General features: G+C 35.9%; 2 protein-coding genes across 3 annotated transcripts in view; both read right to left on the bottom strand.

Moving 5' to 3' along the window:
- The window catches only part of ppp3cca (protein phosphatase 3, catalytic subunit, gamma isozyme, a), a 98,886-nt gene extending 94,913 nt beyond the window's left edge, over positions 1-3,973 (bottom strand). For both annotated transcript variants that reach the window (XM_067438926.1, XM_067438927.1), the window contains exon 1: positions 3,216-3,973. In XM_067438926.1, the coding sequence (XP_067295027.1) occupies positions 3,216-3,270 (55 nt within the window). In that variant the 5' untranslated portion in view covers positions 3,271-3,973. The remainder of the gene's footprint in view (positions 1-3,215) is intronic.
- A 1,119-nt stretch (positions 3,974-5,092) lies between these two features.
- vps37ba (VPS37B subunit of ESCRT-I a) lies at positions 5,093-26,172 on the bottom strand. Its single transcript, XM_067438923.1, has 4 exons — positions 25,972-26,172; positions 16,944-17,115; positions 8,083-8,165; positions 5,093-7,700 (listed from the first exon to the last, which is right to left on the bottom strand). The coding sequence occupies exons 1-4, from the start codon at positions 26,074-26,076 to the stop codon at positions 7,209-7,211; spliced, it is 852 nt and encodes a 283-aa protein (XP_067295024.1). The 5' UTR covers positions 26,077-26,172; the 3' UTR covers positions 5,093-7,208.
- Between the last annotated feature and the right edge of the window lie 146 nt (positions 26,173-26,318).

Raw genomic sequence — 26,318 nt, 5'->3', positions numbered from 1 at the left:
TCAGTTCTTTTTGAACACTTTAATCTCATTTAAACAAAACTGTGATAATAATGCTAATCGTGATAATTTGGGTCACTATAATTGTGATATTCAATTTCCATACCGTTTCATCCCTAGTGGAGAGAAGGGTCTCACACAGATCCTCAATCTAGGTTTAAACATTTGCATATGGCACAGTTCTGAACCAAATGCTTTGCATTTCAGTATTACCAAGGACAGGCTCTGCCTTCAGGATGACATTTGTGCCATGCAGATTATCAGGACTTTTCCAGCTCTGCATACATCTAGACACTAGGCAGGCTACAAGTGTTCACTCAAAACCTGGACATTTGAAAGGCAAATTGGCTCCTGTGCTGACCTACTAATGTGCTATTAGTGGGTCTCAAATTTCTCAAATCGCTTCTCAACCCAGCAAAATTATCTTTTCAAACCCATATGTACGCATGAATCAAAGACGCACATTCAACAGACCAATACCATGGAGAACAGAAACTAAAGACACAACATTTCAGCTTCTGTGACACACTCAAACATAAGCAAAATGCAAATGCCCTTAGAAAGTGCAGAGTTCTGATGTTAGCAGAGGTCTTATCAAATGTATCTGACCAGGTTTACCTTGTTTGACCTTATTGAGTAAACTGGTTACCTAAATGAAGCAGGAATACAGTGAATTTTGTTTAGGTCATTATTGGTAAAGAAACAATTCTTTTGTTTTCCTTCACAAAATTTTCCAGACACTTCACAACCAAAAGCACTGTCTAAAATCTGCTTCGAATTAAAAAGTGTTCAATGGAGTAACTAACATGTTATAACCTATGTTTGACAGATGAAACACGATTTAATTTCTCAAAAATATGAAAACAAAATTGTGAGTAATGTCAAGTCTATAAAGGCTGTAAAGTTTAAAGTTTTTAACTTTGCTGTCGATTGTTCAGTTGACAGAACATTGGAAATATGTCTTTGCTATATATATATATATATATATATATATATATATATATATATATATATATATATATATATATATATATATATTAATTTAATAAAATAAATAACCTTGGCTAGGGTCTATTGCTTGTAAAACATTAGCTCATAAACCTAGTGGAGGTTTGTGTCTTGAAACCCTTTTTAAAACCCACTATTTCATGCTAATTCACATGGTGCTCACTAGGAAAGTTCTCAAAGCTGATCCAAGTAGGTAATGTGAAGCATGTGTGTTTCAATTTACTCCATATTATTTATACCACAAATAATGATAAGCCCCTGCTAAGACTGGCTGACAGGAGCACAGAGCTGAATTTTAAGATCAGGTTGCTTTACATAAAAAGATAATGCAGTGATTTTTACTTCATCCACCAGGTGTGAATACAGAAAAACTCATATTTACATATATGGGTTACTCCCACCTTCTCAGTTACTTCTATGGTCATTACCCCACACACAAAAAACTGTATCCAAGTTAAGCTACTGAGAATACTAAATGCTTTAATGAGCAATTTGATTGATAAACGTTGAAAAGCAATCATCTGTATTGCAATTGTCTTATTCTCCCTGTGTGTGTGTGTGTGTGTGTGTGTGTGTGTGTGTGTGTGTGTGTGTGTGTGTGTGTGTGTGTGTGTGTGTGTGTGTGTGTATTGAACATTGTGGAGCAACAGAGTTTGTGTGTAAATAAATCATAAAAGTGGTTTGTTTGTTTGTTTAAAAGTCTCATATGAGGTGGCATGGTAGGGGTAAGAGCTGTCCATCATAGGGCAAAAGGCAAAGTATTTTCACAAATACTATAGCCAAATAATGTGTTATTAACATTGTTTAAGATAATAACTTGTACAAATCATACCTTTAGCAAAGTGTGTACTAGTTTTTTATTTTTATTTAAATAAATCATTCCTTTTGTTCAATAAAATGTATATTTATTCATACTATTCAAATACTGTGAATATGTACATAATCTATACATGTCTATTTTGACTATATGTAACTGTGACCTTATACTGTTTATACTATGTTCATATTTTTATTTTAAGAATTTATATTACTTCTTGTTGTATTAGATGAACTAGAAACTTTAGCACCAAGAAACATTCCTTGTATGCGATGTGCAAGCACACTTGGCAATAAAGCTCTTTCTGATTCTAATTCTGATTCTGAAACAGGCCTACAGTTACTGTCATTCAAATTTTAATTTAAAAAATACAGAAACAAAATTATTTAAAAAAATAACTATTCTGATTTGAATGAGATCCCATAATAATTTGAAAAGCTTTACAGTAGTAACAAAAAAAGATTAACGTGTTTATCGTTAAAATTATCGTTTCTTTATAAACATGCTGATTATCTTGAAAGTGGAATACCCATATGATATTTAATTACCATCTTAATCTAACCATGTCATGCCAAAAAATGGAAGAGTCAACCAGCTAATTATTATCATGTTTATTATTATGAATTTTATTTATTTATTTTTACCATGTTTATTCAATGTTAATTTAATCATTGTGCCTTTATGGACGCCTTTTACATATTACACCGTTAATTAAACTGGAAGTCCATTGTCTCATCTATAATTTTACCGATTGTTATTTGCTACATAAATAAACTATTATCATGTGATAATATGTCATATTTATGTATATATATATATATATATATATATATATATATATATATATATATATATATATATATATATATATATATATATATATCAAATTAGCGCAGAATTCAAGAATTCACTTTGCCAAATGTCCAGGTGCATCGTTAAATGTGGTTGTTTAGAAAAGTGCTGACTCTGAGCTTACCTTTTTGTCATAACGTTAACTTTGTGGTTTAAAAGATAACAAAATCCCTTTTGGTATGAGAGTAGACATACATGATGCACAACTTTGAGTTGAAATGTGTGCACATGTACAATCTATTATCAATTTAGAAGGACTCGTGCCACGATGCTTCTTAATCCAATATAGTGTCATATTTGCATTAACTGGATGTCAAAATAAAGCTGCTTGCAAAGTTTAAATGTGCTATCTAGAGGTTGAGAGCTCTTTCAATAATTTCTCTCCTCAACAAAACTCGGGGCAGCTGTCAAGAAATGATTCAGATGAATCAAATGATTGGTGAATCAAGTGATTCCCCAAAATACCACAGCGGTAAATCTATTAGAATCAACTGTAACTGCCTGTCTAGACACTTCATGAAACAAACTGAGATGAACTTACTTTTAATGATTCGCTCAGTGGTCGACAGCTTTTCATTCGGCTCTTTAGTCGTCATCTTCTCACAGTTCAGTCAGGATTTATTATCCAGTAAATTAACCAAGATATTCTCCGTGTTCGCTGGTGCCAGTCCGAGAAAGAAGAGATTGCAAAGTGGCCAGCGACTCCGAAGGGTCCAAGAACTGTTTAAATGCAGGCAAGCGGGCAGGTTTAACGCTCTAACACAGCTAATTTAGTCAACACTGAACAACAGTTGGTTACACGGGCCACGGGGCAGCATAATAACATCGCCAGCAGACACCGACTCGATCGCCTCTCCTCGCTGACAGAAACGCAATCACCGATCGTCGCGAGCCCGGTCTTGGCGTTTTCCCGCTGACATGGACCTAACTAACTAGCTATCAGCCTTTCTCTATCAGATCTCTTGGATTTGTAGCAACGGGAGCCAACGACACAAAATGATTAGGGTCTGGTGCGCAATCTTGAACGTTAATCCGATTTTCCACTTTTCAGAGTCAGAATGTCAACTCGCCAGTTTAGCTACACACTTATAAGAGAGTTCGGCATAATAATAACGTGCCGAACTGCGCCGATTTGTCTTAATAAACATATGTCCTGTCGTGTGACAACAGAGATTGCGCGATCTGCCCGCCCACTCGAGCTAACCATATGGCTAGCAGTAACTTCCAATCACACTCTCGTCCCCAGCTCCTCAGATTAAACGCTAATCTCTAAACCTCAAACGGATTTCCTGCAATATGGCGGAGCCGTGGCTCTCGACGCGCTGCCGTAAGTGTGACGTAGCACGTACAATTTGACACGTGCGAAGCAGATGGTTAAATGTGTCGTGCCGGAGGTCCCTCAAAGCTCATTGTGGTTAGGATGTTCTGGAGAGGAAAGCCCAAAAACTACAAAGAGAAAGCAGTCATTTAAAATTAACGTGATGTATTTTTCTTTTCTTTTTTATAAAGCCTATTGTAGGCCTGTGGCCACATACACTGTGAGGGGGTATAATCATTCATTTTTGTCAAAGAGGTTCTTGGTCACCATAATCACAACATCATACAAATCGTTACTTTTGTATTATGCGTCATTCCTTGTGCTGCAAGCTTTAGGCAATAGATAGGTAACAAATTGCCAAACTAACATTTGCATAGTTTTGAATTTCGCTTTCTGTCAAAGGTAATTTAAAGTGTTTTTTAGTACAGGGGTTTTCAAACTGATCAAGGGACCTTAATACACGGGGGCTGCTAAAATTTGGGGGTACTGTGTCTCTTAAAAAAATTTGTGCATCTCATATGCGCGTCAACTTAAAAGTAAATATTTTCCACATAATATTTTAACACATTGTTTTAGTAAAATATTTTGTTATTTAATTTAGTTTTCTTATACATATTACATTTAATATTTTCCTCACACAACAGATTTTTATACATATTTCTCAACAGTTACTACTTGTTGTAAACCAATAGTTTACCTATATGCATAGTGGTTCATATAGTTAAAACACACATATTTACAGTGTAAAATCATTGGCCTCCTGGGCTGCAAGACTTAAATGATTAAATAATAATAATTATTATGTTAAAATAATCTAATTTTGTCAGATCCTCCGTCCTCAATTATGGTAATACAAAAAATTGAGACAAACATGCAGCTGTTTCATAATTACAGCACAAATACTAGGTCAAAGGTTGAGAACCACTGCTTTAGAGGAAATATGACACATTGTGTGATTAAACTTGCATCCACTAGAGGGAGTCAAACTCTTTGATAGGACCCCTCAGATTTATCTTCAATAAATGAAATATCAATTGTATCTTCAACAATCAAAAATAATATAATCTTCATTCCTGAATAAAATTCAACTCACAGAAAAGTGATGGGATATAATTTATTATCTTTAAAATAGAGATGTCAGTTCCATTTGCAAATGTCTACCACTTTCAATAGACAATACCTATAGTATTGAAACAATAGACAGAAAATTCTGCATATTTTACATTAGGAAAGTAAAAATACTATCTTATATTGCCAGCAAAAGCATACAGCCAAGTTACCTTTTACAAACCTAGCAATCATTATCATTATTATATTATTTCTAAGACAAAGAAAGACCATGTCTATACATACAAAAAGACTAAAACAATTTTCAAGGGTGGAAGCAGAGTTTTTCCAGATGCTTGGCAAGCCTGTCATTGTACAGAATGGTTTTCACAGATATTTAGTCAATGTCTAGACAAACAACAACCTGATTCATGAGGAACCGGACTAATTCCACCTCTCGATCTGGTGCTCATCAGCATCAATATAATAAAGCAGACACCCAACCCAAGTCTAACAAACACAGAGTGATTTAATTCAAACAGAGCCTGCGTACTTACATCACCTCAGCTCATTAAATTAATGTAGCAGCACCAGTGATTAAAGAGAGGACTTCATCCGAACAATGTTTTCCTATCATGTCAACTTCCTGAAATTTGAGGCAACATAATTATGGCTCTATATACGTAAAATATATAAATGAGACATTTGCGTAAAGGACACTTGTAAGGACGTACCTGTGTAAACAGCATATATTTATATTTTTAAAAAAGTGTATTCTGGGCATTAAATTGCTATAGAACGGAAAGGCAAAGAGGAATATGCATCAAAAGACACTCCTCACCACAGTGTACAAGTCCACATCTTACCCATCATAGGCACAAAGTGACTATTTCAAACGCATGAACCAGAAAAACAACACACTACTGAAAACAGATCAAGGGTGAAAACAAAAAGGTATGGACTAAGGTTAAACTGCATAATTTGGACAGAAAAGAAGATATATGTAACATACCTGATGACATAGTAAGTCACATTTTACCAGTAAAGTTACCAGGGAAAAGTAAAAAAAAAAAAAGTTAAAATAGTGTGGCTATATTAAGTAAATATCTTAAATGTCAATTAATATGTAGGGTTTATGGAAAAGTAAGATCAACACCATGGAACATCTTCACATCAGATGGCAAAAATAAACAAGAAGGATTATGGTGTTCAATATAAGTATTAAAATGGTTAATTATACAGATAACGTCAGTTTAAGTATGCACGGTAATGACAGTACAAACAAATATGCTTCAGAAATGTTCACACTTACATGATTAAAAAGAACTTGTTTGAGCATTTTTCTCATGCACACTACCGTTCACTCTCACTTTTTCAAAATTCTACCCAATAAGCTCCCTCCATCAACATAAATTTGCTCATATCGGAGACACACAAGGCATTTTAGTCCTCTCTCCAATGTAGCAGTAGCTCCGATCACCACCAAATCTTCTCCAACACATTAGTACCAAAATATTCGCCCACATTTAACCCAAATCTCGAGTAAATCACACTGTTTTACTGCTACCAGCCCAGAACTGTAGTCCAGTGAATCCACTGAATAACAAATAACATCTTTGGCTGCAGGTCTGAAAAAGCCTGGTGAGCAAAAAAAACACGTTTTTTGTTTCTTCCTCCCAATAGAATCAGCAAAGTTCGGTCTCAGTCTGTTTGCATCGGCATTACCTTTTTGTTAAAGCAGCTTTTTCAGGTATGATCTTGACAACGCAAACAGAATCTAAAACATCAAATCTTGGCTCTTCATATCTGTCTAGCTGGCCTAACTGAAGCCCTGTTCTTTTTACTTTGATGTCTTTATCATGTATGGGAGCCCCTGAGGCTCACGTAAAACAACTTGATCTAATGCTAGTGAAGAGGGCGTAACGGGAACAGCGCGACTCCATAACCAGCCCTGACTGATCAAATACAAAAGTAGTCTAAAGTGCAAATGAAAGATTCTGTTGCAGATACCCTTGTGATTGCAGAAATGTCTTGTTAATTTTACACATGATGAGTCTCCATCTTGGCGCATAATATTTTATAACATGCAGCTTGAAGGACCAACAAAAGGCTTATATGAATGTCCAGTGTGCACTTTGTTTCTCATCCACAGGCTGTAATGTCCCACGCTCACTGAATGATGAAGCCTGGCTGGGGGGCCATGCGTGGAGGGGGTCTCTGGGGTAAGGGCGGGGGGTATTGCTGCATGTACATGTTGGGGTATCCCTGGTTAAGAATGGGCGGTGTGTTTCCTACCCTGGGGGGAATAGGGGGGTATGGAGTAGTGGGAGAGAACGGAGAGGAAGGAGGGTAGGAGACGGCTGTTGCGGGCTGGACAGCAGGCGTTTGGGTGACTTTAACAGGGGGAAGAGGAGGAGCCCGACGGGGCATCGGCATGGGGGAACCATTGACCTCTCTATGAAGAACGGCTGGCCTGGAGGGAAGGTCCTGAGAGCGAGAGTGCTGAGGTGCTGCCGGAGCCATGTGGTGTCCTTTCAGCACCATTTCTTGGAGCTTTTCTATCTTGACTCTGCGCAGGTGTGCCAGCTTCCTCTTACTCTGATACTCGTCAATGAAAGCGTCCAGGGGGGTTGCACCATCGAGGAACGAATCGGCCATGTTCTGATTTGGAAAGTAGGTGGGAAAAAAAAGTAATTATTATTGCCGATATCAAGTGCAACTTTAAAGAGTGTTCAGTAGGGGTGTAACAATGTCGTGTCACAATATATCGCAATGCAAAAATTCAACAATATGTATCGAGGATAGTGACAAGATGTATTCTGTACAGTACACAAAATAAAAAGTTTTAGTGTCAGCACTACATTTAACTACTATATATTTTCATTTAACATTTTCTATTAACATTTTACATTATGGAGTATCACAATAATATTTTATTGTGAGTTTAGTATCGTGATATGTATCAAATCATGACTTGAGGGTAATGTTACACCCCTAGTGTTAAGGCTTAGTGGTAATGAGTAAGGTAAGGTGAGTAAGGTACCTCAGTTTCTTCCTCGATTTTGGCCCCTTCTGCTTGTAGGAGTGCAAGCAATGTGTCCAAGGGCATGTTTCCAGATTGGTGGTCTGTTAGGGGATAGAAAGAAAAGAACTATTTGTTATAATTCAGAAGTCTGAAAAATATTACAATTAAAAACTTCCTTCATAAAGCTCAAGCTAAAGAGCAATGTGCTGGCAACAACTTGGTTATGGGTTCCATTCCCAAAAAGCCAGAAATGTATTGTAAATAGCTTAGGATAAAAGCATCTGCCAAATGCATTATTGTAAATGTAAACAAGATATTATATGACATTAAAATGACAATGCAGGAATTTAGAAAAAAAAAATCTGAAAAGGTATTAAAAGTGTTAGGGATTGGTAAGATCTGTTTTGAGGGAAAGCGGCACCTTTTGGCTTTAGCTGTTGTGTAACAACAAAGGCCGCAAGATAAATCTGATGACTTTGTGTGCATGACTTAAGTAAATTAGCCAAGGCATCAACAGGGTGTGTTTCACCCTTTAATTCTGGAGCCATGGCTTCAGATTTCACTGTACAACTGGATGCGTCTATCAGAAATTTTCAGGTCAACAGACGCTTGCGTCAGAAACTAATTTAAGTATTATTTGCTTAAATTACATAACATAACAGCCATTATTTATCAAGAGAGAAATATGTAAAGTCCTACTTAACAATTAGAACAAACAAAAAACAAAAAAACATCATACACCATTAAAAAATAAATATATAAAATACAAAATCACAAAACATATATATTTGCAAAACAAATAGATTTGATTCAATCATAAATCAAAGCCGTCAGACATCATAAGCGACAATTTGATAGCTTGTGATTTATTATCTAAGGCCACGTATTACCATCAGACCAGCTCTCGTCACAGATTTACATCCATTTACATTTATTTTCCTGGCAGGCACAACTTACAAAAGTGCCATTATGTGTTATAGTTGATGCTACAATGAAAATACCACCCATAATTGTGCATGTTATCCAACAAGCTGCTCTTGCCATGTTCACTACATTACAACTGAACAACTGACTGTACCCTGCCCAGTAATGCCGTGTTTCTTTACAAATTATATAAAATGAAACACTGTAGGATGTCGTCTAATGTTTATCAACAAAGTTCATGGTTAGAGAGCACCAAAGATTAGTGTTTTTGTTTTCCTGACATAAAAAAAATATTATTTTATTGAGTGACATAAAAAATAAAAAAATAAAAAAAAGATTTCTCCCATTATAACCAATATTATAACCAACATTATAACCTTGTTCTGTCCCCTTTTGGATGACAATCTATAATTAATGAATTGCTTGTTAAATGATTAACGGACGCTAATATTGGACCTATACACTGTTAATAATATATACACACTAACAGAATCAAGCTGGCAGACTTATCAGCCATATAAATTAGTGAACATGCTTCAACAACAGAGACAGACAGTAAACAACTTAAAACTGAATGAGGTAGATGAAAATGGATCAGAAAGCAAGGGTAGAACCTTTTAAATAAATGCATGTCTTTAAACCACTAACACAAACACTAATGTGCAATTGATGACTGTGGGATATTATTTTATTAAATTAAGGACTAGAGGAATGGCCTGTCCCTGATGTATAAAGGAAGTGTGTGTAAGATTGTGGCCAAAACTGGTACTGCAGGTGTATCCCCTCTCCCCCTCCCCCCTGACTCAAGGTTGCCAGATAGGCTGCAGGATCCAGCAGGAATGTTTGTAGCTGCAACTAGAGCAGATCTGGCAACCCGGATGCCGAAACACTACTGGCTTCGTGATTGGTAGATAGGTGGAGGGCGGAGCTTCAGGCCAAAACATCAACATCAGTTGAGGGCTGCAACAACAACTTTTAAATGACTAACCTGGCCAGACTATTGTTGTCAGTGATATAAGTAACTGAAATGAACATGATTTCTTAATGTCTAGTGACATATCAGGGCCATTATAGGATTAATTGAAATACATTTCTTACATACAGTTCCTTTAAGCTGATTTAGAGACATAAAGGTAACAAATACCCACTTCATTACTTTTGCCTTACTTACCATTTCAAACATAAATTGTAGAGCAAATAATACCTCTGCCCAGTAGAAAACAAGTCAGCTGTTCTCTTCCACTTCACTGTCAGGTTTTGGGTGGCGTGCACATGCTAGCAGTGCATATGGCCATGAGTAGCATACTACCATACTACAATAGACACATCATGGTCACAGTATGCAAATGTTTAGGTATGCTTAAAATACCTATATTACCCATTGCATTTGCCTAAATAAACATTGCACAACAAAGCATACTGTGTTAAATACTTTATCCCACAATGCAATGCTTTATTTCCTTTCAAACATCCTGCAGATCATGAGACTGCTATCAGTCTACAGCCAGCCCCTGCTTACTTTGTGCTCTATGCAAGTGTGTGAGAGAACAAAGAAAGAGAGAAAATAGTGTGTGCGTGTGTATAGGACTTCCCCCTCTCCAACCCATTTCTGACATTGCTCAGGGCACAAAGCCACACTGTTACTCTAGAGAACAGCTCCACTGCAGCTTCAGAATGGGCCGTCACGCTGAAACGCCCCACAGAGCTGCACTGTTGTCATGGTTTGGCTTTCGGAATGGGGGTGGCAGCGAGTTAATGTACACACAGGAACCTCACCACACGATTTAGCCTGATAACTAGGGCTTTTGTTTATCTGGGTCAAGTGAACGGCTGACTGGCCAGACTGCCGACAACCCTGTCCAGATGCACTGGCACTGCTGCTGAGCTAGTAAATCCCTATCTGGGACATAACCAACCACCCCAGCCTGGGAAAATGGGTAACCTAAATTTCACCAAAGTTACTGTCTCTCTCTTCATCTGTATACAGATGACGTACCATGTTTATTTCTTCTATGCCAAAAAAAGTTGGTCCTCTAAAAGGTGAAAAGGGCTTCACAGTGGAAAACTCATCTCAATCTGAAATGTAATCCTGATACACCATAAGGCTCAGCCACATCTTTTAAATAAATACAATTTCTATTATTTAAATAAATAAATATAACATTTTTAACATTTTTCTTACATTTAATATTCAAGTTTGCATCTATTAGTGGTGTAACCACTGGTCTAAATAGATCTGTGGGTGTAACGGTAAACATATTTGGTTTATTTTTGGTATTAGGCTTTCGGTTTGGAACATGTGTCGACCGAATGAATATAGAGTTGTTTTAACACTGCACATGCTAAATTTCTATTTTTGTGGAACATATGTTCAAACTCAAGAGTTTGACCTCCTATGGGACTAATTATATCAATATACTTTGATGTTTTGTACGCAACATAAACCTACAAAATTTGCCCTACTGTCAGATGTGTGTTGTTCAATGCATTGGAGAAGTGTTTTCCTCAGAACACACAACTTACAGCTGTATACTTGCATGTAAACATTACAAATTCATGCAAGCATTTACATTTTGGTTAATTCTAACCTTATTTAAAAATATTTTGCATCCAAAAGTGTAGGCACTTCAAATCTCTTCCCACAATTACAACAGCCTCATAAACTGAGGTGTGTTGTAGCCTTTTGACTATTTTTATTAAAACAGCCACTGCTGCCAAACAATAATAATTTAAATGGTAAAACAAAGGCAAGGCAAGTTTATTTTTATAGCACATTTCATACACAATGTAATTTAAAGTGCTTTATATAAAAGGAATCAAATAAAAAAAGAAATAAAACAATAAAAGTTAAAATATATTAAAACAGAAAAAATAAAATACTGTATCAGTTCAGTAAAACGGTTATAAAAATAATGAAAAGAAGTAGTTTATTTCTTTGCAAATTGATCATTAAACTCTGGGACTTCTCCATAAGTGCTGTTCTCTGTGGTTATTTTGGCACACACCTATATAAAAACATTATACATTTATATAATAAAAATAAAGAAAAAAATATAATTTAACTTAACACAGGAATGATAATTAAAGGAAGATTGTTACTGATTTATTATGATTTGATATAACAAATATATATATATATATATATATATATATATATATATATATATATATATATATATATATATATATATATATATATATATATATATATGCTAAAACAGCAATATTTACTTTATTAGCAATACTTTATGGTCATTAGTTAAAATATGAACTGCACTTATAAGGCATTTATTTACCTTTGTTAATGTTAATTTCAACATTTACTCATACATTATTAAAATCTTGTTAACATTAGTGCCAATAATACACTGTGGACTAACATGAACAAACCATGAACAGCTGTATTTTTATTAACTAACGTTTACAAAGATGAACTAATACAGTAACAAATGTACTGCTCATGGTTAGTTTGTGTTAGTTAATACATTAAAGGAACTTTATGTAAGTAATGTATTCAATTAATCCTAAAATGCCCCTGATATGTCACTAGACATTAAGAAATCATGTTAATTTCAAATACTTATATCACTGACAACAGAAGTCTGGCCAGGATATTGTCATTTCAAAGTTGTTGTTGCAGCCCTCAACTGATGTTGATGTTGACATGTTGTGTTTTGGCCTGAAGCTCCACCCTCCTTTGTGTTTGTGTGGATGACACTGTGTACCTTTTACACTATATTACAAAAGATTTGGGACGTCTGCCTTTAAATGCACATAACTTTAATGACATCCCATTCTTAATCCGTAGGGTTTAATATGGAGTTAACCCAACCTTTGCAGCTATAACAGCTTCAACTCTTCAGGGAAGGGTTTCCACAAGATTTAAGACTGTGTTTATGCACTGTAAAAAATTATTTAGAAAAAAAGTTACCTGGTTGCCTTAAAATTTTGAGTTCATTGAAATTAAAATTTTGAGTTAATACAATGACAATTTTTTGAGATTCGACAACCTTTATTAAAATAAAAGATTTTGTAAGCATATTGGGTAATTGTGTGTGTTATTTCTGATGACGCAGTGAAATATGCCAAATTTTCATGATTTATCAAATTTTTAATGTGGTTCAGATGCAAAAATATTTTGAGTTTCTATTTATTAAACACATTTTTCTTCATTGTATCAACTCAAATTTTTAATTTCAATAAACTCAAAATTTTAAGGAAACCAGGTTACTTACTTTTTAAGTTTTAAAAACCAACAAAAACCAACCAAAATTTTTTACAGTGTGGGAATTTTTGACCATTCTTCTAGAAGCGCATTTGTAAGGTCAGTAGGGTTGCTACGATAGTCGGTGTTACCGGTGTTCAGACTAAGCACCGGTCACATCACGTGCACACCATGACACCGCCCCCACCATCGTTTTGATGTTTTTTTTATAGTAATATTTAGTTCAGTTAGAGAACAGACAGTACAAATAAAAACTGAACATGTCTGCCTAATAAAGCATGGTCCGAATGAGTGTCACAGCACAAACGCAGCAGGAGTCAGATCTCGAGCTGACCGACAAGATGATCGCGGAACATTTGGTTTCAAACTGAAATGTAAAAGTGCCCATTTAAGTGAATTTGTCATTGTGTGTTGTTGTGTTTTTCATTAAGAGTAATAGGCTAATGAACCCTACAGTTCAAGCAACCCACCCCGAATCAGCGCTAATTTGAAACCGAAACTAAAATCTGCTTGGCCGTTCAGAGCGTGCATTTACTGACGAACTGTCATTCACGGTGTGCACGCACTGGCGCTTTTTCAGTTCAAGCATATGGAAGCTTATTAACTTTCATAGGAATTTATTGAAAGCACTTGCTTTGCTCCACTCCGTTATTAATGCCTGAGCGGCCGTGTGTATGTTCCTTTCGGTTAGATAGAATTAGTGATTTCAAAGCCCAGTCGGTGATTACCGTTTACCGGTGTTGTCACATCAATCAACTTTATTTATATAGCGCTTTTACAATCATGATTGTGTCAAAGCAGCTTCACAGTGTCAAACAGGATAATATTGCGACAAAATTAGATTTGGCTGTACAGTCATACTGGAGAAAACAGTGATGTTATCAGCTTATTTTAATTTATCATATAGCGACAATGTTGGCAGATCAGTATTATAGTTTATAGAATTAAATAAGACCTAATTCATATATTTTATTTGTATAATAAGTTGAATAACTTTAATCATATTTTTAGTGTCCCCAACTGAGCAAGCCAAGCCAAAGGCAACAGTGGCAAGGAACCAAAACTCCATCGGGGCATGATGGAGAAAAATAAACCTTGGGAGAAACCAGACTCAGTCGGGGTGCCAGTTCTCCTCTGGCCTATTAACACACCGTGTAAGATTATTACTGAATCAGTTACACATGTTGATTAACAGGTGGGAAAATGTCCACACCGTCACATCCCTAAAGGTCAGACACTGATGTTGGTGAGAAGGCCTGGCTCGCAGTCACTGCTCTAATTCAGCCAAAATGTTTTCTATCGTGGAACTAAGAGCCAAGCCCAACCCCTGAAAAACAACCCCACCCCATAATTTCCCCTCCACCAGGCAAGTACCATTCTCCTGGTAACCACCAAACCTAGACTCGTCCATCAGATTGTCCGACAGAGAGGGTGATTTGTCACTCCAGAGTGGTGGCATGTTTTACACAGCAGTATCTGACACTTTGCATTACACTTGGTGAAGTAAGGCTTGGATGCAGCTGCTTGGCCATGAAAACTAGGGCTGCACGATAAATCGCATTTTACATGAAAACATGCTTTTCACGATTTGGCTTATAGTGATTATCAAATCGCAAAGGCTGCGATTATCTTTTATGCGCAGTTTGTCCGCGTAGGATGGCTCTGTGATCATTACTAAATGCTTTTCCGTCTGAAAGCACTGCAAGCTTGAGTTGCTTATAACATGCATTTGAAAAAGCAACATGCGTCAAACATCTTTCCAAACATGAGAAGCATTAAGTCATGTTTAATCAAAGCGTTTTAATCTGTTTATTTAGCTCACCAATAGTATTATGTTCATCGCTATAACGATTTCCACATGAATTTCCGTGAATGACGTGCGCTGTCGTACTTCTGCGGCATATACTTGGAGTACCCTGCGCGACAGCACCATCTGGCTTGCGGAGCAGCGTTTACTACTGATCACAGCCGTGCTGCACTGAGAAGCTGCGCATTCAATGATCGCAGCCTCTGCCAAAATCACGTGCGATTTTTTTGCAATTTATCGTGCAGTCCTAATGAAAACCATTCCACGAAGCTCTATGCACACTGTTCTTGAGCTAATCTTAAGACCACATGAAGTTTGGAGGTCTGTAGCTATTGAGTCTGCAGAAAGTTGGCGATTTCTGCTCACTGTGTGCCTCAGCATGCGTTTTTTTGTCGCCAAATTGCTTCGATTTTATTCTAATACCCCTAACAGTTGACCGTGGAATATTTAGTAGAGAGGAAATTTCACAAATGGACTTGCACAGATGTCAAACTATCACGTTACCACGCTTGAATTCACTGAGCTCCTGAGAGCGACCCATTCTTTCACAAATGTTTGTAGAAGCGTCTGCATGCCTAGATGCTTGATTTTATACACCTGTGGCCATGGAAGTGATTGGAAAACCTGAATTCAATGATTTGGAGGGGTGTCCCAATACATTTGGCAATAAAATGTATAGTTTTTATTATACTAATAAACACTAATATATATATATATATATATATATATATATATATATATATATATATATATATATATATATATAGTTGTTAATCACTGCTTGTGATGACCTTTGAGTCGTCATGTGACTCCTCACTACTTTTTTGGTGGCTGTTGGTGCATTACAAAGGTGCAACACATTAATATAGGTTGGTATATTAACATTTAATCCGTTATTTACTGTAAATTTGGATAAATCTGTAATACCTCAAATGTTGCTACTGTATTTTTTATGGTAAATTTTTGGCAACCACAGCTGCCAGGTTTTTTTTTTTGCTTAGAGGGAGTGGGAGACAGCAAGGCTTCCAACACAGTTCAGTACTTCAGTTCCAGTATACACTATTCATCAAAATCCAAGCCAGCTGACACCGGATGTACAGAAGGTAAAATGAAACGACTATTAGTATGCTGTTTGGAATCAGCTTCTAGGCAACCCCTGCGTCACAAAGGGTAATCAGTGACAGCGTTTTATTCATGATACCAGCACACAGTGCAGAGGGGTGTGGAGGGACGCTGAATACCAGTTCCTGTTCTCTTTAAAGTTACAGATCCTTTCTCAGCTATGACAGTCATCCGCTAACATTTAGTTATGCCTTCCTTTTCCACAAGGAAGAAACCTATAGGGGGAAGTGAAGGACAGAGACTAAGAGTTTGTTAAAATTACATGTAAAACCTGAAAAACAAGCCCTTCAATGAGCTGGAAAAGATGAGAAAGTTCAAATGTTCACATACCACAACAACAACAACAATATGAGTTAAAGCCCAGAGGGATGCACCAGAAATGTAATATGTCTCCATTGCCGCTTTTCAAATTTACATAATGTTAAAAAATATTCTCAGGCACATAATGGACATTTTAAACCACATTATACAATGAAAAACCAAGGCGTGTGCGAGTTAAGGCCCCAGCTATACTTCTTTTTCCGCATCCGAACACGTCTCGCATGCATTTGTGTACACACAGCTTTCAAAGTATGCTCAACTGCTGATTAACGCGGATGGCCGAGTTCGACACATGCACAGTACAATTGTTGTGACTTCTGTCTCTCTGGCGCATACGCTGTTGTACAAGCACCATCCTCGCAGTAAAAAAAATTGGGATATACTTTGGGCTTAAAAGTCAAGCTGTATAATTCTGAAGGATTTACAATACACAGAAAGACAGAGATAAAAGGAAGTTATGTTTTAATCCCGGTATTTTACCTAGAGTGGACTTGCGCAGCTGATAGTCCTCAAACAGATCCTGTAGGCTCCGGTAATGTCTGGTAAGCTCATTCTTTTGGTGGTCAAGCATGGGTTGGAGTTTAAGGTTCTGCTCAGCCAGAAGACGGTTACTAGCCTGGGTCATCTCCTTGTTCTGTTGTAGTCCTTTGATCTTAGAAAACAAAAGGAACACATTAACTCAATAAAAGAAGGTTATAAATCAATTTAAATAAATACATATGCAGTACTATTCAAAAGTTTGTTTTTTTATGTACATTTCATTCAGCAGGGAGCAGGGACGCATTACATTGATTAAAGTGACAGTAAAGACTTTTAAAGACAAAAAAGATTTTAAATAAACGCTGTTCTTTTGAACTATCTATTAAATCACTAAATCCTGAAAATGTTATTTTTCCACAAAAGTATTTAGCAGCACAACTGAAATACACTTTAATTTACATTTAAATAGACAAGTTATTTAAAATTGTCATAATTTAAAATCACAATATAACGATTGTACTGTATTTTTAATTAAATAAATGCAGCCTTGGTGAGCAAGCATTAAAGACTTCTTACCAAAACCAAACTTTTGAACAGTAGAATAAATTAATAGACAACCAGAAAAAAGACAGAAAGAGAATGTATTGTGCCATTCATAGGTGCAATGCCACTGTAGTCTGTAACAAGAGTAAATATTTGCACTTGACAGTTCATGAATCTCTCACAGCATCATATTGCAGCTTCGGGTGAAAGAGTCAAGATACATTTCGAGATAAGCATAAATATCATGGTATGTGGGCAGCAAAAACTGAAGGTTACATCTATGACCCATTCACTACTTTACCTTTAAAACTATAACAGGGAAGCATATATATTTGTGGGGCACAAATATAAACTTTTCAAATGTCAACATAACTTTTTTGTAAAAAAAAAAAAAAAAAAAATACAAAAGATTTTGTAAACCCTCTGAAATCAAAGATTAAACTATTACAAGTAATTGCCAGCATTGGTTTTGTCCCCCATATTAGTAAAGGTAAAAATAAGTAATTAAACCAAAAACATAACATGGCAAAAAAGATGCTATTTGACCCGCCTGCAAACACTGTAGCTGGCTTGTTCCCACTATATTTTATGCAATTTATCAAATGCAGATCGTTCTTACTATAAGTACCGGTAATGATAAAAAAGAGAGCAAAATTTGTTTTGCAAACTTTAATTTTACATCAGTCATTCCCGTTTTATGCTTGACTAATGTATGCACCGTTATTGATACAGTTAATGATGCAGCTCTCACGTGTACCTAAATAAATTAGAAATACACATCAGTTTGTTAATGGACATGCACTTATTAATGCTAATGCAGGAATTACAGTTGCAACATCTCAATGCCAGACAAAATGAGTAAAACTTATCAGTGATGGAGACTCGGGTTTGATAACAAGTTCTTCCAAATGTTTTATTATCGGACTCACACTCAAATTGATATGGTAAATTCAACGCTATTGTTAACGTCTTTTACTGGAAGCCTCCGGAGCTAAAATTCAGTTTTAGTGATGGCTGTTTAGTTTTCAACATGTGCTGTAAGCGTACGACCAATCACAACAGAATGGGTTTAGAGAGACGGAACCTTCAGGCAAGACAATTTGAGTCTTTGAGAAATGAGGTGATTTGCATATATACTATGAGAAAAAGAAAGCGTTTTGTACCATTTGACGCATGTAAACGTTGAAGACCTCCAAAACAAATTAGGAACCTTTAAAACAACATAATAGGGGCCACTGAAGGTTTCCCAGTAAATGTTAACACATGGATGCAGGAATTTTCTCCCATTAATACACAAGTGCATTAGTGAAGTCTGCCACTGATGGTGAGCATTGGGATTTAGGGGTAGGCAACATGACCAAATTTTTTTCAAATGTTGTATTTTTTAATGTCAATACATTGTTTAGAGCATAAGAAACAAATGGACAAAAAAAATTGTGGAAAATTTATATTTTATTCATGTTATAATATGTCCTCTGTAGTTCACATCATGACTTTGCATACCATAAAAATGTATAGGCAAAAACAATTTAGTTTTAAATTTTTTTTAATTAATTTTTTAATTTTTTTTTTAATTTTATTTACGAATACATTTTTAACTTTGATTAAAGATGATTCTGAACTATGTTATGAAATATATAACTGAATACTTTTATATAACCTCTTACTTTATGCAATATGTGGGTAAAATGGCCATACTTGGATTTTCCCATTTAATACATTTATGGGTTCTTGGTGCAACATGTGATGAAAAAAAGAAGTGTAATAATGGGAGTAATAACTAGCAACAATTTCATAAGAAATATTTCATAGGAATATTGATATGTATTTTTCCCTATTCACTTTTGTCCAAAATGCCTGATAAACATGTAAGTCCCGGTGTCTTTTACAGTGCACATTTATGAAATCCATGGCCTGTTTTGTAACAAAAAGTCATATTTTGATTAGAAATCCCATAACATATTCCTGAGATGTTGATTTATAACAAACAATTTGAAAATTAATCAAGAAGTTGTCGTTGTCCTGGTGAAACCTCCAAACATTTGTTATCTGTGCAAAGCCCCAAATGTGCTCTTTTAAGGACATCCAATCCTGACTCAAAACTGTGACGTGTATGATGTCCCAGAAACTAAAATATAATGTCCACTACAGTGGGCAAAAGTCTATTACTGGATACCACCAATATTCCATAATTCTTGTTGCCAATTTCAATATTACACACTATACTAGCCTAACTAATTAAAAAAAACTCCAGTAACAGTTTACTGTGGATAAGCAACCAGTGATTAAAATAAGAACAAACTAATTACAACCAACAGGACAAAACTACATTAGAACAAAGGCATAAATGAAACAGACCTAAAAGAAATACTGCATAAGTATTAAGTAATTAAATATGCACAAAAAAACTGCATAGTCTTCACTGTGTAAATTTATTTTAATTAACGTTATTAAAGAGCAAACAATTTTAATAATTTGATAAAAGCTGCACTATGTAACTTTTTCTGTCTGCTAGACATGGGCGTAGATTACGCGGGGGATGCGGGGGACGTGTCCCCCTCACTTTTAATAAAATGTATTTTCGTCCCCCGCACTTTTACTGGGTCTCACCGATCCTAGTCGACCTGCTCCGAGCGGGATTCGAACCTGCGCGAGGGCGGGCAAGTTAACAGGGACGCTAAAAAACAGCTTTCTCTAATCTCGGTTGAGAGCGCGCTTCTTGAGGTCACGGGCAAATGTATTTACATAGAAACCCAAGTGAATACATCAAGATTTGAATTCAGAGACAAAAAAATAATCTATGCAGGACCTGTAATTTTATTCGAATCTAAATATGAGGAGGGCGCTCTCTCACAGAAAGTCCAAAAGCGGATTCGTAGAGGTAATACCTCTGGAGCTGTAGCTGAGCTGAAGGAAAACAATCGTTATGAGTGATGAAACGTGACGACGACAATCAGACGATTGCGACAATATATGCTTTATGTGTGTTTTTCAAGTCATCTCAATGTAGGCTATTTATTGACAATAAAGTAGGCTATATGAATAATGCAGCTTTTAATGTTTAGTATCTTCTCACCACGGCTGCATTTATGTAATCAAAAATAGTTAAAACAGTACTATTTTGAAATATTATTACAAATTAAAACAGCTTTTTTTCTATGTGAATATATATAGTAATTTATTCCTGTGATCAAAGCTGAATTTATAATCATTACTCCAGTCTTCAGTGTCACAAGATCCTTCACTAATCGTTATAATCAGGATATAATAATCAAGATATAATCAAGATATAAGATATAAAAAATAATTTTATAATCAAGAAACATTTATAATTATTATCTGTGTTGAAAACAGTTGTGCTGCTTAAAAATGTTGTGGAAACCACGATAGCCTACATGTTATTTTTCAGGATTCTTTAATGAATAGAAAGTTCAATGGACAGCATTTATTTGCATTTATTAAATACATTATCTTTTTTAATATGAAAAAAATAACTTGTGATCAATTTAATGCATGCCTGATCAATAAAAGTATTAATTTCTCTCTTTTTTAATTTTACCACAAATGTTTAGATGGTTTCCACAAAAATTAAGCAGCACCTTGAGCAGCAAAACTGATAATAATCATAAATGTGTGTTGATCATCAGATCCTCATCTGAGAATGATTAGTGAAGGATCATGAGACACTGAAGACTGGAGTAATGACGATAAATTCAGCTTTGATCACAGGAATAAATTACACTTTACTATATCTTCACATGGAGAACAGCATGGTTTACATCAGAATATATCTATATTTTTTTACATTGCATAAAATCTATGGAATCTTAATGCACAATTGTTTGTAGCAGTAAAATTGGCATAAAAATAGGAGAATAATATTATAGATATTAATTAGTGGTTATTGTTCAGCAGTGTATTTGATATCTTGCCCAATTAAAAGCAAGAGATGTGCTAAATTATATTGGTCCAAAAAATGGGGGGGGGGGGGGGGGGGTTATTACGACATTTCTGTCCCCCTCACTTCTGAAAAGATGGCTACGCCCCTGCTGCTAGAGGTTGCCTATTCAAAACAAAATGAGTATGAGGTAATGCAGCTCTGTTTATCATATTAGACACATTTAAGTGTGTTTAAAGATGTCAGGAACTGGCTTTTTAATTTTTTTTATACTGTTGTCTGAGGTCAACTAATGACGTTTGTGTGTTTTTTAAGTATAGGCTAATTTCTACAGTGGTTTTGAGGCTCTCTTCTGAACGCTGGGTTTTGATATGCAGATATGACAATTGACAGGCGACTCCCTCAGACGCTATGCTCAGATGTCCCGGGTCCTTTGGTTAAAATAGCAATTTTCCAAAAATGTACAAATAGTTGGAAACATTTGGTATATTGTAAGACATCAACTGAACAAAATATACGACTGGCCTGGTGGTTTTTGGATATTTTACTGTACAAATCATAGGCAGCAGCAGGTTTATTAGGCTGTTGTTAAGACTGAATGCACTGATCTAATATACTGATACATATGCACTTTCTTTCTCAACTTGTTCACTTAGGCCACACTAATAAAAATTTTAGTTTGAAAAATCATATTTTTCTCTCTGTTTTGGCCTTCCTTCCACACTGAGACCGCCATTTTCAGTGTAGAATGTGAAGACGAAGACCCATATTTAGTCATGTGACAACATGTACCAATAATATGCATGTTTAAACAGCTATTGTGCCAGTTATGTGCTATTCACTTTCTCGCAGTTGCTAAAATGTTATTTTGCACACTTCATATCACAGTCCTGCAAGGATGAGAGAAAATGTACTTGCATTTGTTGTCCAGGCAACAAATCAGGCTAGATTAGATTAATGTAGTTGTAGCCTTAGACATAAATAACTGTTTACCAGGATAGTTACAAAGACAGGCACATTTTGACACAGAAGTGTGATTTGACCCAATTAGGCCTTTAAAAAAAACTAGCGCTCTATGAGCAGTGATTTCATGTGTGTCTCTCTCAGACAGTGCTCACACATGCCAAAATGAGTTATTTCGGTGCTTATTGAGCTTCAACAGTTTAAATTATTTGTTTTGCTTAAAAATGCATGCAAAAATGAAGCTTCCGTGAGGGCATAACACAGCAAAGTCACGTTAGCATGTAACCGTGATAACAGTAATTTCTACTGGTTGACAAATTTCTACTGGTTAATCTTGTCTACTGGTATATTGCCCACCGCTAATGGGATCTGGTTCATAGTTCTATTCATCTCAAAAGTGTTCAGGGAGTTGCACAGCAATCTTTTAGGTAGGCCTGTCGTGATATTCAATAAATCACTTAATCGCACGATAAAAAAAAAATGAGCTTGATAATTTTTCAGACCGCAATAATTTCCACTTGCTTGCTTGTTTCTTTTCCTCGCCTCTCTTGCTGACTGCTCGCGCCTCGTTTGGAGAGGTGTTTATACTCGACGCGCAGACCGGGTGTTGGTGTGATGAGACGTCATGCTCAACCAGATTCTCCCGGATCTCGTGCTTCTTCGGTTGCGGAGCCACACGCAAAGTTACAAAATTTGACTTGCACAGCGCCAAGCGAAATGGGGTCTTGCACGCTCCCCGTTGACCTCATTTTTGCCGCGCACACCTTTGCACTCGTGCGGACACGTCGAGTATAAACGAGGCTTAAAGCTACACTGAAGATGGTAGTTTGATAAATGCAAGTTAATTCTTCAGTTCAATCTTTGTGTCACATGAGTTCCTGTAGAGATAGCGATACACATTCTCCTTTTTTTTGCCAAATAAATGAAAAGCATGTCATCAATGTCTTCTCTCTTGCTGTTTCAAAATCTCACCTAGCTTTCCTCAGAGATGGTCAAGTTCAGTTTGTGCAAGATTACAAGATATAACTTTTTTTTTTTTTTTAAATACTATCCTAAATTATTGATAATTAAGTTATATAACATGAAGTACATTTCTGGAGAGTTAACGATTAAAAGAAAAAACAAAAACAAGATCCGTACAGAACCGTACCGTGGGTTTTGTGAACCGTGCCACCCCTAATATGCACCTCATTATTATGCCATTATCATTATTCTAGATGAAAATGGTCTCAGAATGATAATATTATCGTTTATCGCAATTTATCGTCCAGCAAAATTTGTTACCGTGACAGGCCTACTTTTAGGTAAGTTTCTCTAATTGTCAGAATGTCAGAATCTTGAGAACCACTGATCTAGACAAATGCTAGAAATTAGATACTTGACTACAAAACCTGATTACATATGCATGCCTATAAAAGAGATTCACCAGTGAGAATCAGATAAGAGGCTTAAAATTATTTATGCAGAAATTGATTAGAATCAACTGGCCTTTGATATTTAGGTCACTCCGCCTTAATACCGGATGATCACAATGTACTAGCTACAAACAGAACGTTACGGCCCAAAAGAAGGAATAAAAATAAGGGTCAGTGGCAAAGGATAGCTTTACACATCATAAAAACGTTACAGAACCGCATCCTATTTCCAAGAAACTAACAAAAAAGCAATACAATTATTGCATACCACCTCTGGTGACTCACCTATGACTTTCACGAAGAACATTTAACAGTATTTAATTGTCATGACTCCTCCTTTTTCAACAGGTGCACTTCTGCAGTTTCAGTTTAGATGATACGTCAGAGCACATGACAGGAAGAAGTGCCAGATTTCACATGTTTCTCAAACAACTGCCTATGTCAGCTGGCAGGTTAGAAAGAATTTGTTCTTCCTTAGCTTTTACACTGTGTCAGGATGTCCTACGTATTACATTAAGCTAAAAAAAAATACCCAAACAAGCACTCAGAATATACAGTGAGTATCTAACACATCAAAGAAAGCTGAAATAATGTGTTATATAATATTAGATGGTGACAGACAATACTGAAACCAATTATCTTGTTAATACAACAACCCTTGCCTCTTCTGAATTGCAAATCATGGCTCTTGGCAGAATACATAAAGCTAGTCCTTTCCAAACATGACTAAGGGTACGTATTCATCACATTATTACACTCACACAGCCTTCTAAAAGATGTAGACCTATGTAAGAATCCACAACCTTTGTATTCATGTGGCTGATAATAACATTCCACATAATATGAAATGTTACTATATTTGGCTTCTGGAGCACCATTCCAGTACTAACCCATTTCTCGTAGTTAGCCAAGATTGTTTTAAAGAATGTTTAGTTTTAACAAATATAGTTATTTAAAAAGCAATAGATAAATGGTTAAGATAGTTCTTTATAAATAACTTATTTGGCCTGTTAAATAAAAAAGCACCTTTTATAGTACCAAGTTACAGTGTTGCCAGATCAAACATGACACATATTGAGTCAAGGTTGACATCTTTCCATGAATCTGAAGGTCAAATCAACACAAAGCTGTGAACATGCCCAGAATACGATCTAATTGAGAATATGCAAACACTATTGAGCAACCTTTGAACTTGCACAGCGAGTCAAGAACTGGTACTGATACAACTGTGCACTGGCAGTGATAAGTATGATACATTTATGGTTATGCATGAAAAATTATAATTGACGTTAAACTTTGATTAAACAAACAATGATTATGGCAAATGGTTAAGGTAGTGCCAACTGACTTGTACATTGCCACAGGATTTTAATTTATACATAAAATCACCTGTGAATTTTTTGGCTTTAAAAAAAGGAAAATGCACATCATACACCTTGCCTAAAAGAAATATCCATCAGAATTTCTCGAGCTGCAACAGTAAAACATGCACTCCATAACGGTTCTGTTGTGGTATTTTAATAAAAACCAATAGGAAAAATATCTATTATGACACCAAAATACTAATGTTCATATTATTAATTTCAATTAATAGTATGGCAAACCAGGGCTTGGAATTATACAAATTGGCATGTACAAGGGCTATGACAGTTTATGTCAGGGTTTCTTCCGTGACATTAAAGGCGATGACGTTTCCATAAAAAAATAAACAAAAAAATAAATGCTACAACAACAAAAAAGCATGACCAGTGAAAACAGAAACACATAACCGACGCCAGTAATAAGACAAAAAAGAGGATCACGAGAAAATGACTTTCATCACTGATGGGTCATATACAAAACAACGAGACAAGAGGAAATGCATGTTCCTAACTCATGGGCATTATTATATACGATAGGTTTGCCAGTTTCTGCTTCCGTGACAAGGCCACTTTTGTCTTATTTGAAATATTCTGTTTAACGAATGACATCATAACACTTAGTCATAGTCCGCGACGTCAAAAACAAACCAACTTCAAATCACGCGCAGAAACGTTCAAATGTAACTAGTTCATACTAAAGTGCAGTGATGTCATAATAATTTTAAAAGTATAGAAATAAACACGGCCTACGATGCAGAACCTCTGTATAAAATGGTGCTGTTTGGGATACAAATCCAACTCGCCGCGCTAACTTCGCGACCTTCTTCACGAGAAAAAAAGAAACTCACCTCTTCCGAGTCGTCGATAAATTTGTTGAGCTTCTCGTCATCTTCAAGCAGTTCATTTAACTGAGTTAAAGTGTAAGAAGTCAACTTGTTCTCAAAGCCAGCCATGTCTGGCACAGCGGTGTGTCTTTCACACTTCGAACTCTCTGTCTTCTGCCGTCGGACTGGGCAAAGCTGTTATTTTCAGCCGGAAGACGACAGGAGGAGATGCGTGACGTCAACCGGCACATCACCGCAAGGCCTCTTCAATTTGATGCTCACAAACTTTTTCTGATGTGTCTTTGTGCAAGAGGAGAGCTATCTATCTATCTATCTATCTATCTATCTATCTATCTATCTATCTATCTATC

This window comes from Pseudorasbora parva, chromosome 3 (assembly GCF_024679245.1).
Source record: "Pseudorasbora parva isolate DD20220531a chromosome 3, ASM2467924v1, whole genome shotgun sequence".
In the NCBI taxonomy this organism is placed as follows: Eukaryota; Metazoa; Chordata; class Actinopteri; order Cypriniformes; family Gobionidae; genus Pseudorasbora; species Pseudorasbora parva.
Note: the sequence above shows the minus strand (reverse complement) of the source record. Positions and strands in the feature narration are given on the sequence as shown.

Coding starts and splice junctions, on each gene's coding strand:
- vps37ba (XM_067438923.1), bottom strand. CDS start 26,076: ATGGCTGGCTTTGAGAACAAGTTGACTTCTTACACTTTAACTCAGTTA. Junction 17,116..25,971: donor TTATCGACGACTCGGAAGAG/GTGAGTTTCTTT, acceptor TTGTTTTCTAAG/ATCAAAGGACTACAACAGAA. Junction 8,166..16,943: donor GCTGCGCAAGTCCACTCTAG/GTAAAATACCGG, acceptor ATCCCCTAACAG/ACCACCAATCTGGAAACATG.